This window comes from Orycteropus afer, unplaced genomic scaffold (genome assembly GCF_000298275.1).
Source record: "Orycteropus afer afer isolate SDZICR_OR568_19922 unplaced genomic scaffold, OryAfe1.0 scaffold00120, whole genome shotgun sequence".
In the NCBI taxonomy this organism is placed as follows: Eukaryota; Metazoa; Chordata; class Mammalia; order Tubulidentata; family Orycteropodidae; genus Orycteropus; species Orycteropus afer.
In genome coordinates this window covers 6,835,516-6,848,782 of record NW_006921707.1, presented here as the reverse complement: position 1 = coordinate 6,848,782, position 13,267 = coordinate 6,835,516, and the positions used below count along the sequence as shown (strand labels likewise).

Genomic DNA, 13,267 nt, shown 5'->3' with positions numbered 1-13,267 from the left:
CCAATCTTAATGCCATTTTCTTCTTCATATAGTCCAGTTTCTTGGATTATTTGCTCAGCATATAGATTGAATAAGTATGGTGAAAGGATACAACCCTGCCTCACTCCCTTCCTGATTTTAAACGATGCAGTGTCCCCTTGTTCTTTTCGAATGACAGCCTCCTGGTCTATGTATAGGTTTCTCATGAGTACAATTAAGTGTTTTGGAATTCCCATTTTTCTCAATGTTATCCACAATTTGTTATGATCCACACAATCAAATGCTTTTGTATACTCAATAAAACAAGTAAACATCTTTCTGGTATTCTTTGCTTTTATATTCTATTAGCAATATAAATTGCATATTATAATTATAAATTGGATTTATATTCTATTAGCAATATAATATATATGTAAAATAGAGAGAATCTGCCTTTGACTCAGGTATGTCAGTGATGTTTTCTTTCCCTATACTTTCATCAACTTAATTTACAAAAACACAACACTAGAAATTGGTACTTTCAGAGATGTATACTCTGTGTTTTGGAAAAATAAAATCAGAAAATAATTACCTGTAATTCATCTCCTCCTGCTGGTGGTAGTAGTAAAACAAACATGTCAACCATATCAGCAACAGCAAACTCCGATTGACCCACACCTGAAATATTAAATCACAGCTGTTCACTAAAATATTGTTATTTGCTTTTCTCAACTGCATGGGCCATCATTTGCATTCTGGTTCACTTACTCACATCCACAGTCATACACTCGTTTTGGTCATGACTGAAAACCTCTGAAGAATTTATTTAATGCTTCTACAGAAGCAAGCCTGATACCCTTCCTAGCTCCTACCTTCCCTTTTTCCCATGAAACCTATTCTTTAACCAAATGGAGGACCTAAAGACCTCCATTCTCTCTTTACTCTCACAGGTTTTCCTTGGCTTTTCTTTCATTCATGAGCAGCTTAAACACTGTGATACAATATATATATATATCCAAATTACGTGTCTCTTACCTAGTTAGTAATTTTCCTTCCCTATCCCTCCCATGCCTGGCAACCATCAGTGAATGTTTCTTTCCATGTATAAACTTTTCCTTGACTTTTTGTAATAGTGGACTCATACCTTTTGTGATTGACTTATTTTACTCAGCATAATGTCCTCCAAGTTCATCCATATTATAATTTTGTGGATTCGTCATTATTCTTTACCGTTGCATAGTATTCCATTGTGTGTTATGCACTATAGTTTGGTTATCCATTCATCTGTTGATGGGCACTTAGGTTTCTTTGCTGTTGTGAATAGTGCTGCTTCTGTAAAGATTTATAGCCTTGGAAACTCTGTGGGGGTTGCTATGAGTCAGAATTGACTATGACAGTGTTTGTTTGTTTGTTTGTTTTTTAATCCATATAACAGCCATGCAAAATCTCAAACATTAATTGGTCAATCACCTCTATTATCTCCTCTGAAAGTATACTGGAGAAATCACTCAACCTTGTGAATAATGCCACGAGAGAGTCATGGTCTCCAACATCTACTACATCATCCTCACTGCCTTTAAAAGAAATCCCTAAAGGCCCCCAGCTGGTTTCCTTTCTCACAATGGCTGTTACAGATATTCACTTTCCCATAATCTTCCCACTTGATGATGACAGGGCACCTACTTCACAAAAGAAAGGCAGGAACTTCCTCAGCTTCTCCCTCTCCTGCTCCACAGAGAAAATGAATACAAACTCATCCTAATCGCCTCCTCTCCAGTCTCAGTGCAAGAAGTACAGTGTAAGAAGTACTGGCTGGAGAGTAACCTTTTTCTTTCTACTTCCACATTTCACATTAATCCCAACCTACTTAAACCTGGCTTCCATATCAACAGCTCTACTAAAACTGCTTATACAACAAACTCCTCTTAAAATTCTCTCCTTCCTTGGTATGACAGACTTTTTTCTAGCTTCCTATCATACATCTATTTCCTTATCCCAATGTTGTTGTTGTTGTTGTTATGTGCCGCCGAGTCAGACCTGACTCATAGTGACCCCTCCTTGGGTTTCCGAGGCAGTTTCACTACGGAAGTAGATTGCCCATTTTTCCAGTCTTCTTTATCTTTTTTTTTAAATTGTGATTTGGGTGAAAGTTTACAGAACAAATTCACTTTCCGTACAGCAGTTCACATACCCTTTGTCTCATGACAATGACTACAATTTACCCTAATGCAACAGTTCCCCTCCCACTTCCCAATAGTTACCTCTTCCCTGTGTCCATCCCTCTATGCACTCCTGCCCCTCAAGCTATCTTCCTGTGCATACACAGCCCTTCTATTTTCCCATGATTGATCTCTCCAAGGAGTGTATCTACCTAATGTAAATGTTCAGCTCATATGCCTGTCTTTTGTTTGGCTGGACGCCAAAGGTATGGGCTCAACTCCAGACTTGAAGGGCAGCTAGGGGCCATAGTCTCAGTGGTTCCACCAGGTTCTATCACAGCAGCAAACCTGGTCCCCCCTCTTTTTTTCCCCCAAATCTTCTTTATCTTTAATCTCCCCCTTTGCCTAAGGCATTTGACTGCTAATGAGAAGGTTGGTGGTTCAAACCCACCAACCACTCCTCAGAAGGAAGGTTGTCTAATCTACCTCTGTAGTCATATTGCCTCGGAAACCCAAGGAGGGGTCGCTATGGGTCGGACCTGACTCGATGGCAGTGAGTTTGGTTTGGTTTTGGTTGTCTACGAGTCATGTCCCTAGGCATACCACATAAATTTTGCTCAGGTCTTTCTGATCTCAAAATCAAAAGATTTAAAAAAAAAAAAAAAACACCTTACATCCTCCTCTGTTATGTGCTATTGAGTCAGTTCCAACTCACAGCAACCCAATGTACAACAGAACGAAACAATGCCTGGTTCTGCACCATCCTCTGAATTGTTGCTTTGTTTGAAACCATTGTTGTAGTCACTGTGTCCATCCTTTTTGTTCAGGGTCTTTCTCTTTTTTGCTGACCCTCGACTTTACCAAACATGATATCTTATTCTATCACCATATTTCTCACTTTGTCTTTATAAGCAAGTTTCTGGAAAAAATTAATTTATGCTCACTGTCTCCACTTCCACATTTCACATTAATCCCAACCTACTTAAACCTGGCTTCCATATCAACAGCTCTACTAAAACTGCTTATAGAACAAACTCCTCTTAAAATTCTCTCCTTCCTTGGTATGACAGACTTTTTTCTAGCTGCCTATCATACATCTATTTCCTTATCCCAAAGTTATTGTTGTTGTTATGTGCCATCAAGTCAGACCCAACTCATAGCGACCCCTCCTTGGGTTTCCGAGGCAGTTTCACTATGGAAGTAGATTGCCCAACCTTCCTTCCAAGGAGTGGGTGTCCAATGCTATTAAGAGTATAAATCAATGACTGCAATTCACCAGGCTCCCTAGAGATGATTAATGAGTAAAAGCAAAAGTCATTAGATGGGGCTTTCAGTAAAATTCTTTAAAGAGGGCCATTCCAGCTGGGAGATATACCTTTTATACCTACCCCTCTTTTCTTCCTTACCCTTCCTCCTTCATTCTATCTGGAATGTGAATGTGACATCTAGACCTTCATCAGTCATTTTTTTAAAGCAGGAGCAACCTTGAGGATGGAAACCAAGTGCTAAGAATGGAGAACAGAGACAGAGACCCTGGGACTATTAAGGACACTGTAGAATCGCCACACCTACTTTGCACTGCCTAGCTCTAGGTTCTTCTTTTATTTAAAAGAAGATAAACTCCTGTCTTATTTGAGCCACTGTTATTTTGAGTCTCTAGGACAAACAGTCAAATGCAACTCTCAGGTAATACACTTGGTTTTTATGAAAGCTTTCTCCCTTAATTCTATTACTAAGGCATCTCTTCCCCAAACCAAACATACCAAATTCACTGCCGTCAAGTTGAATCTGACTCATAGCGATCCCTCCTTGGGTTTCCGAGGCAGTATCTCTACAGAAGTAGATTGCCCAGTCTTCCTTCTGGTCTCTTCCTCATCCACTCCTAAATATCTAAATTTCTAAAGCCTCAGTCTGGTTATCTTCTATTTTTGCTACATATTTCCCTGTTGATCTCACCACATTCATAGCTTGACCTGTGACAACATGAAATATGCTGATAACTGCTAAATCTATACTTTTCACTCAGTCCTCTCTCTTGAGACACAAGGTTACTGAGACATCCAGCAAACACCTGAAATTAATATGTTCACCATTGAACTCATTATTTTCTCCTCTCCAAATCTACCCTTTCCCCCAGAATTCTTTATTATCCTTAATTGCTCTTCTTTCCTCTTTTTTCCACCAGTCATGGATAAAATCCTGCCAATTTGTCCTCAACGTTTTTTCAACCCATCTCATCATCTCCATTCCTATGGTCTCTACTTAGCTCAAGCCTGTCATCTCTTTCTGAGATTAGTACAGTAGTCTCCTAACCCTCCTTGCCTCTACCCTAGCTCTTCTAATTATTCCACACGCTGCTGTCAGGGATCTTTCCAATATGCCTATCTGGTTTTGTCACACTCCTGCTTTTAATCCTGCAGTGGTTTCCCACTACTTCGGGATAAAGTCCAAACTGAGGTATGGCCTGTAAGATCTTTGACAACTTGGCCCTGGCTGTCTGCTCCACCCCTATCTCACTTCACTCCCTGCCTTTACACTCTGTTTTCTAAGTATCCTGAGCAAACTGGAGTTCTTTGAATGGGCCATATTTTCTCACTCCTCTGTGTCTCGACAAATGCCCTTTACCCTCTACTTTGCTTAATTCAATTTTCTTTCTTGAAAACAGAAACCAGTTGTCACCTCCTCCAGAAAGTCTTCCTTGATGCCCCAAATCAGAGTTAGGCTCTCATTAACATTTATATAAAGTATCATAATATTTTGTCTTTCCACAAGAATGTGAACTTGAGGTTTCCATCCTCATTGCATACAGTTAAGTGCTGGGGCTATAAATAGGAACTAAAATATGGCCTTGAATTCAAGAGGCATCCAAATATATTAATTTTCTTAGCAAATACTGTAGACATGTGAAATGTGCTTACACAAAATAGATTTTATATTAAAGTATTAGGTCATCCTAATGCTTACATTTCCCCCCATCACTTATAACATACTGCCTTGTATAATAGTTATTCAGATGCATAGCTTATTTTCACCCTTTAAATGGTAAACTCTTTGAGGGTAGGGTTTATAGCCTATATACCTTTATCTTGCTCAGAGTCTGGGATATCTTGTATTTAATCACACCTTTAATAAATATCAGCTGAATAGACAAAAATGAAATTGTTACTTAACTTTATTTAACATTCTTTATAATAGTATTTTATTTTTATGAAATAGAAAATCATACTTACCTACAGTTTCAATAAGAATGATGTCATAGCCCCCTCCTTCACACAACAGAATAGCTTCATTTGTGGTCCTTGTCACACCTCCTAAAGTCCCTCTAGTAGGAGATGGCCTGATATATGCGTTCATATCCCTTGATAATTCAGTCATTCGGGTTTTATCACCTAAGAGTGATCCTAAAACACATAGTTAGATCTTACAATTGTGAAAGAGTAATAAAGGCCGACTATCAATCAGTTCCCAGGGGAAGGGGTTTATGATGTTTCTCCCAAAGTCTCAAATTGTATTTAACATTATTAAGTTTTCCTTCCAACTCACATTGTACATTGATGCTGGATTAATCTTTTTATCAGGTTGCTGTTGTTAGATATCTTCAAGTCACTTCTGACTCAAAGCGACCCCATGTACAACAAAATGAAACACTGCCTCGTCCTGTGCCACCCTCACAATCATTGCTGTGTTTGAGCCCTCTGGCACAGACATTGTGTCACTCAGTCTCATTGAGGGTATTCCTCCTTTCTTGCCTACTTTCTACATTACCAAGCATTATGTCCGTCTCCAGGGACTGGCCCCTCCTGAGAACATGTCCAAAGTACGTCAGAAGAAGTCTCACCATCCTTGCTTCTAAGGCACATTCTGGCTTTACTTTTTCCAAAACAGATCTATTCATTCTGGCAGTCCATGGTATGGTCAATATTCTTCACCAACACCATAATTCAAATGCATCAGTTCTTCAGTCTTCCTTATTTACTGTCCAGCTTTTGCATGCCTATGAGGCAACTGAAAATACCATGGCTTTGGTCAGGCACACCTTTGTGTTCAAAGTGACATCTTTGCTTTTCAATATTTTGAAGAGGTTTTTTATAGCAAGTTTGCCCAATGCAATACATCATTTGATTTATTAACTGCTACTACTATGGGCATTGATTGTGGATCCAAGTAAAATGGTATCTTTGACAACTTCAGTCTTTTCTCCATTTATCATAATGTTGCTTATTGGTCCAGTTGTGAGGATTTTTGTTTTCTTTGTGTTGAAGTGTGATCCATACTGAAGGTTGAAATTTTTGAACTTCATTAGAAGTGCTTCAAGGTCTCTTTACTTTTTGCAAGCAAGGTTGTGCAGGTTTTTAATGAGTCTTCCTTCAATTCTGATGTTGCGCTCTTCTTCATATAGTCCAGCTTTTTGGATTATTTGATCAGGTTACACAGATTGAGTAAGCATCGCACAAGGATACAACCCTGACATACACATTTCCTGACTTTAAACCATGTAGCATCTCCTTGTTCTGTTCGAATAACTGCCTCTCAGTCTGTGTACAGGCTCCTCATGAGCACAGTTAAGTGTTCTGGATTCCCATTCTTCACAATATTATCCATAATTTGTTATGATCCTCACAGTCAAATGCCTCTGCATAGTCAATAAAACACAGGTAAGTATCTTTCTTGTATTCTCTGCTCTCAGTCAAGATCTATCTGACATCAGCAATGAAACCCTTCATTTCATGTCCTCTTCTTAACTGACTTGAATTTCCTCTCTATGTACTGCAGCAAATGCTTGTGAATTATTTTCATCGTAATTTCACTTGTGTGTGGTATTAATGCCATTATTTGATAATTTCCACATTCTGTTGGATCACCTTTCTTTGGAATAGTATAAATATGGATCTTTTCAAGTTGGTTGGCAAGGTAGCTATCTTCCCAATATTTTGGCAAAACCAATGATGGCTTCTCACTGACTAAAGGTCCAAATTTAGATCCTTCAGCCTAGCATCTAAGACCCTCAGAACCCAGCCCCACCTTACCCACCCAACTTCAAATTCCACTAGTCCCAAGCCAATCCAGGGTGGTTCCTTTACTGCCATTTTAACATGGTTACATTTATTACTTTCTTTCTTTTGTTTGTACTCTCCTGGCAAACCTATAATCTCTTCCTTTTTCTCACTGCCAATTTAAAATATGTCAAGCCCAGCACTTGTATCCTGGTTCTACCATTCCTCACTATTTGATTCAGGACAAGTCAGTTTACCTTCCTCCTAAACCTTACTTTCTCGGAACGCAAGGGGGCTCTGCTATGAGTCAGATCTGACTCCACGGCAGTGAGTTTGGTTTGGTTTTTTAGTTGGAAATCCTTTCCTCAGCTACATAACAAAGATAATAAGTCACTAGGAGAATCCAATGAAATTATAATATATGAACATCATTAAAAAATTGTTAATAACAAAAACACATAACTTTTCTACTTTCCAAGGATCAGTTAAAGCCCTACTACCTCCTTCATAAAGTCTTCTGGAATTTTTCACCCCTTGGCCATCTCTGTGAATTTCTACAGTACAACTGCTCTGCACTCTTCCCAGCATCCAAGAGGGTATGAAAGCTCAAGTCCTGTCCCCTTTCTAGTATCTCCATCAGCACTCTCCACTCCCCATTCCTTCATTTGCAGAAATGACATTTTCTCAATGTTAGATAAAGTCCTATGCAAATGCATCTTCAAGTTGCCCATTTCAACGAGTCTATTGTTTCTAATCCCTTAACAGTTGCCATTGATCCAATTTCAGCTCATGACAACTCCATGTGTTTTAGAGTGGAACTGTGCTCAGTGGGGTTTTCAATAGCTGTGATCTCTATCAACCTTTCGGTTAGGAGCTGTTTGTACTTAACTTGTACTTAACTGTTTGTACCACTCAGGGACTCCTCTAAGATCTTACTATTTCAAAATTTTGGAGCCCCCACTAAATGTAATGTGAGCTTAGTAAGTGGATGATAAACATAATGGTTCTCAACTGGGGATGATTTTATCCCCCAGGGCACCATGTATTACATAGTCTGTACTTATCAAAGTACAGTAGGCACTCTCTAGTGGAATACAATTGACTGTGTTCTAGGGTTTAATGGTGTATTTTGGCAAGTATCAATACTTGCAAATTCTAGAAGACTGAAAGTTCCAGAACTACTGAGATGACCTTTTAATCTTTTCTTTGTTGTTGTTAATTGCCATTGAGTCAATTTCTTCTTATGGCTACCCCATGAGTATTCCTTTTTTTTTTCAGCCATATGTACTAGAAGAGGCAGTACTGTCCTAGCCTGAATTTTCATTTTCACTCTGCCTTAGAGCTAACTTGTCCACATAAAGTTGATGCTGAACATTGAGAAGTTGCTGAAAGACAAGCTCTGTTTTCCTATGATTCCATTTCATAGTCTTCCCATGGGGTTCTAATTCCAGAGCTTATACTTACTGCATATCTCAATTATCTTACTTATTTAATGTATTTCTAAACTCATTTTCTGCATGAAATCATCTGCTTAAGTCAACAGCCTGCCAAAGCTATATTTAATTGTCCTACAGCTCCTGGCATACTAAAAATTATGAAATTATGTTCCCAAATAATTGTCTTTGCCAGTAAATCCCAAACTGTGGCATGCAGGCCCCCAGGGAGTTCTCCAAGCTACTGGAAGAGGTCTACGAAACCAAAGGCACAGCAAGGATTGACGATAGAAGAAAAAGCTAAGGTTTCTTAAATTCTAATGCAATACTATGTTTTCAAGTGTACGTACTTTTCATTAAAGTAGAAATTTATTTAAAGTGTCCTGTTTAGCCTCATGTATTTTTTTCTTTCAAAGTCTACATATTTCCCACCTGAGAAAGGGAGTCTTACATTTTGTTTGAGAAAGGTTAGAAACCATATAGTGATACAACTTTAATCACAGATTATGTTATGGCATCACTCCTGCTGTTTATTATCTCAAGTAACCATTTCTTTTTCTATTGCAGATATTCTAGAATATTATGAAGGTAAAAGCAAACAAACAAACAAAAATGAGCCTTCTCTCCTATATGAAAATGCAGGCCACTTATAAGAAAAATAGCTTGTTCAAATATTTACTTTTAGCCAAGTCCTTAGACAGTAAACAAAACAGTACATGGAACTGAACATAAATTTTATTTTACCATTAATTTTTTATTATAGTGAACCCAAAGCTTTGATGTTCTGAGCTAAATTCCTCTTTGGGAGGAATTAATAGTAGAATTAATAGGAATTGCCCATCTCTCTAAAGGAGCTCTGGTAGTGCTGTGGTTAAAGCATTGGGCTGCTAACAAAAAGGTCACTGGTTCAAACCCACCAGCCTCTCCATGGGAAAAAGATGAGGCAGCCTTGGAAACCCTATGGAGTAGTTCTATTGTTCTATAGGGTCTCTATGAGTCAGAATTGACTTGATGACAGTGGGTTTGGTTTTCTTGATTTTTCTAATGATCTAAAAAACCAAAAACTAAATAGTTGTCATCGAGTCAATTTTGATTTACGGTGATCCCATGTGTTTTAGAGTAGAATTGTGCTCCATAGGATTTTCAATGGCTATGACCTTTTGGAAACAGATTGCCAGGACTTTTTTCCAAGGCACCTCTAGGAGGTTCAAACCACTAGCGTTTCAATTAGTAACCAAGTGCTTAACCACTTGCCCCACTCAGGAATCCTATCTCTAATGACCTAAAGCCCCTGAAATATGATTATACCATCATCTTTATTTTTAAGTAATAAATCCATAGAATACAAACCAAACACTTCTACCAAGTACCCTGTACCTACCCCTTCACAACACATATTACACTGTAATAGCCTCTGTTTATTTATCTGTTCCCCTCATAAGCTATGAAGTTCCAGAAGGCCAATTGGACTATATTACACCATTATACACACAGTATTTTCCTTGCATAATGCCTCACCCAAAGTAAGCACTCAAATAATTGTTAAATGAACAACTGGTACAAGAGAGGCTAAAATCATAAAGAGAGGGTAAGGAAAGGAAAGCCTTTCCTGGGTATTTTGATGGTACACTTTATGTTTCCTTTAAATGGTCCTTTGGATGGGGGCAACTAAGTTTATATCCATTTTATCTTTGATGCACTGCAAAATTAAACTTTGAGTGACTGCATGACCTCACATCAGTAATTGCTGAACAACGTGTGCAATATACTATGCTAAGTGCTGTAGGTAAGCAGCAGTACTACATGGTCCCTTTAAGAGCACTGTGTTTAATTGAACATATAATATAAGCAAGCTGTAGAATAAGCTATAAACAGTCAGAAGATATTTCTTTTAAAGTTTAACAAAAGTAATATTACAACAATATAAGCAGACTAAGAAATGATAAGAACTCATTTTCTGAAATGAGTTCCTGCTGATGCAGCCAGGAAAAATAATAGGAGCAAGGAGAGGCCTGGCCTTGTGATAGCTAAAGGCCTGGGGTTTGCTTTTGATAACCTTCCACTTCTGGCACCCACTCTCTCAGTTCTCTGTTCCCAGGCTACTCTTGGTCACAACCTGACCCCTCCTATGAGCCAATGCCCCCAATCCCCTCCCTCAGTCTAGAACTCCCTTTCTTTGAGTGAGCCCAAACTCAGCTAGCAATTAGAGGCCACCTGACTGTGCAAATTCTTACTATATTTTGTGACAGAGACACACACCCCATCCCTAGCTCTGTAATTTAAAAAGAACTGGCAATACTCACCACCACTAGTACAAGAAGAAGGGTCCACAGCTAGCACAGATACTTTGTGCCCTCTCTCAGTAAGCATTTTCCCAAAATATTCTATAAATGTTGATTTTCCAGCTCCAGGGGGCCCAGACAATCCTAAAATGGAAAAAGACCTACTTTAATGAAATAAATGAGATTATCACTATGATGACTTCCAGTGAATAAACTTTTAGACTACCTTCTATGTTTCCTCATTTACTGATTTGAAACCATTAATGCATTTTAATACTTCTCAAAGCAGTAAACAAAAATTCATTTCTTTCCTGATTCCTGAATAATAGGGATACAGGAAAGAAGCAATTCTGAGTCCCATATGTTCACAAAATCCATTTTTAAAAAAGACAAAATGTGTTTTATATTTTCCTCTAGTATACGTCTTTATGGATAGGTTTCATTGCTTATGTGGTTAATGCACTGTACTTCCATAACATCTGCCCACTTCTTATAATGATCAGTAATTATTCCACCTTCCCCCACTCTATGTTTTATCTTCTCATTAGAAAAACAATTCACTACTCTAGAAATTGCCAGTGATTAAAAAAATAATTTTATATTTATAATGGGTAAGTATTTTATTTTCTTCACTCCACTCATACCTCAGTAAGTATATAAACTGAAACCTGAAATAAATAATTTGTCTAAAGAAAGGCAGACAATTCCTCTACTTGGAGAGTTAATAGAGTGTGGCAGGTAAGAGCACAAACCCTGGGGCCAGTTGGCTGGTTCCCATTCTGGCTCTGCCTCTCAGCAGCTATGTAATCTTGGGCGAGTTACTTCACCTTTCTAGGCCTCAGTATTTTCTGCAATAAAATAGATATAACACTAGTCTCTACCTCTTCAGGTTGTTGTCAGGATTAAATGATTTAATGTTTGCATTGTGTTTAGAACAGTGCATGTTATATAGTAAGAGACACACAGTATATGTTCAATCATCTATATACATACATATTTAATTATAATTATATTTCAAAGAATGTATGGTATATGGGAAGGTTCTGCTTGAATCATTACCGTAATTTCCAGGGCATGTCCCTGTCTTAAACATCTATCTTATGGGAATAAACATTTGCTGCTGTTGTTTATGATGGTGATAAAACAACAGCAATAAAGACACAGGTTTATTTGGCTTCATATAAATGAACCAGAATGGCACCACAAATTTGTGAGTTGCTGGTTATTTTGTGAGTGGCTGGCTAACTCCAGACAGTTTTGGAACATTTTCTCTTCAGAGATTCCTTAATACCTGAAAAGTAAACACTCAAAATTAGAATAATCTTTGGGAGTTTGTTATTTTATTTGTCTAGATACCTAAAGAATGAATATATACATGTGTGTGTGCACATGTGTATATATTACCCAATGTAATGCTCTCAAAAAGAGCTCAAATGCTCATTAGTGAGGGCAGAATAATAATACACGTGAAAACTGTAGACCTGTACAAATATTGGTTGATAGGCTATTTTTTAAATTATCTTTCAAGCATGTATACCTTGCCACCCTATGTTATGGGGTTTTAGTTGCCACATCACCAAAAAACTGAGATAAAAATATAAAAGGCTAATGTAATGTTAGTCAGCGTTTAAATGTATTTACTTATTCCCCATGAAGTTTCTGCCCTTTGTCTACCATTTCAAGTTGTTTTCAGCAGGACAGTTGGTTCAAATTGCCAAATGCAGCATCATGAAAAGCTCTCATTCTTCTCCAAAATAACTTGCTTAATTGCCACTGGTCAAACACATCTAAATTGTTTAAAAAGCAGGACTTCAAAAATATAACAAACTGATTTGCAATTACAGAAACAAGTCAATTTTTCAAGAAATCAAATGACCATATACTGTTTTTAGAAAGACAGGAAATGAATACTGTCTCTCCTTGAAAATGCATTTTGGTATTGAGATGGCTGGGTTTACAGCAACTTCCAGAAATTCTTATACTTAACAGAAAGTATCTGAAGAGTAAGATTTGCCTATAAAAAGACTAATGAAATACCAAAGTGTAAAATTTTGAAAAGTGATAAGGATAATGATAGTCGCTGTAACCACAAAAACAAGAAATTCACTTTAGACTATTAAGTAAAAAACTACCACAAGAAAATAACGAGTAAATTAATAGTTCTTCCTTTGCATCTTTCTGTTCTGGAAACCGAAGCAAGATTCTCATCAAAATAGAAATATTATTCTCTTAAAATACAAAGCATTGGTTCAAATGCTTATGGCATTTTATTTTTAACATAACAAGACTAATATTTTGCAAAGAAAAGGCACTTAAAATTCATGAACTCTAAAATTTAAAAAGGAGCTCTAGTAGTGTAGTGCCTAAGGCACTTGACTGGTAACCAGAAGGCTGGTGGTTCAAACCCACCAGCCACTCCTCGGAAGGAAGGTTGGGCAATC

At 37.7% G+C, this 13,267-nt stretch overlaps 1 protein-coding gene across 1 annotated transcript in view; it reads right to left on the bottom strand.

The window, feature by feature from the left end:
* The window catches only part of MMAA (metabolism of cobalamin associated A), a 23,618-nt gene that overhangs the window by 9,743 nt on the left and 608 nt on the right, over positions 1-13,267 (bottom strand). The window contains exons 2-4 of the mRNA XM_007944107.2: positions 10,848-10,970; positions 5,348-5,518; positions 551-636 (exon numbers count right to left, since the gene is read on the bottom strand). Coding sequence (XP_007942298.1) covers positions 551-636; positions 5,348-5,518; positions 10,848-10,970 — 380 coding nt within the window. The remainder of the gene's footprint in view (positions 1-550; positions 637-5,347; positions 5,519-10,847; positions 10,971-13,267) is intronic.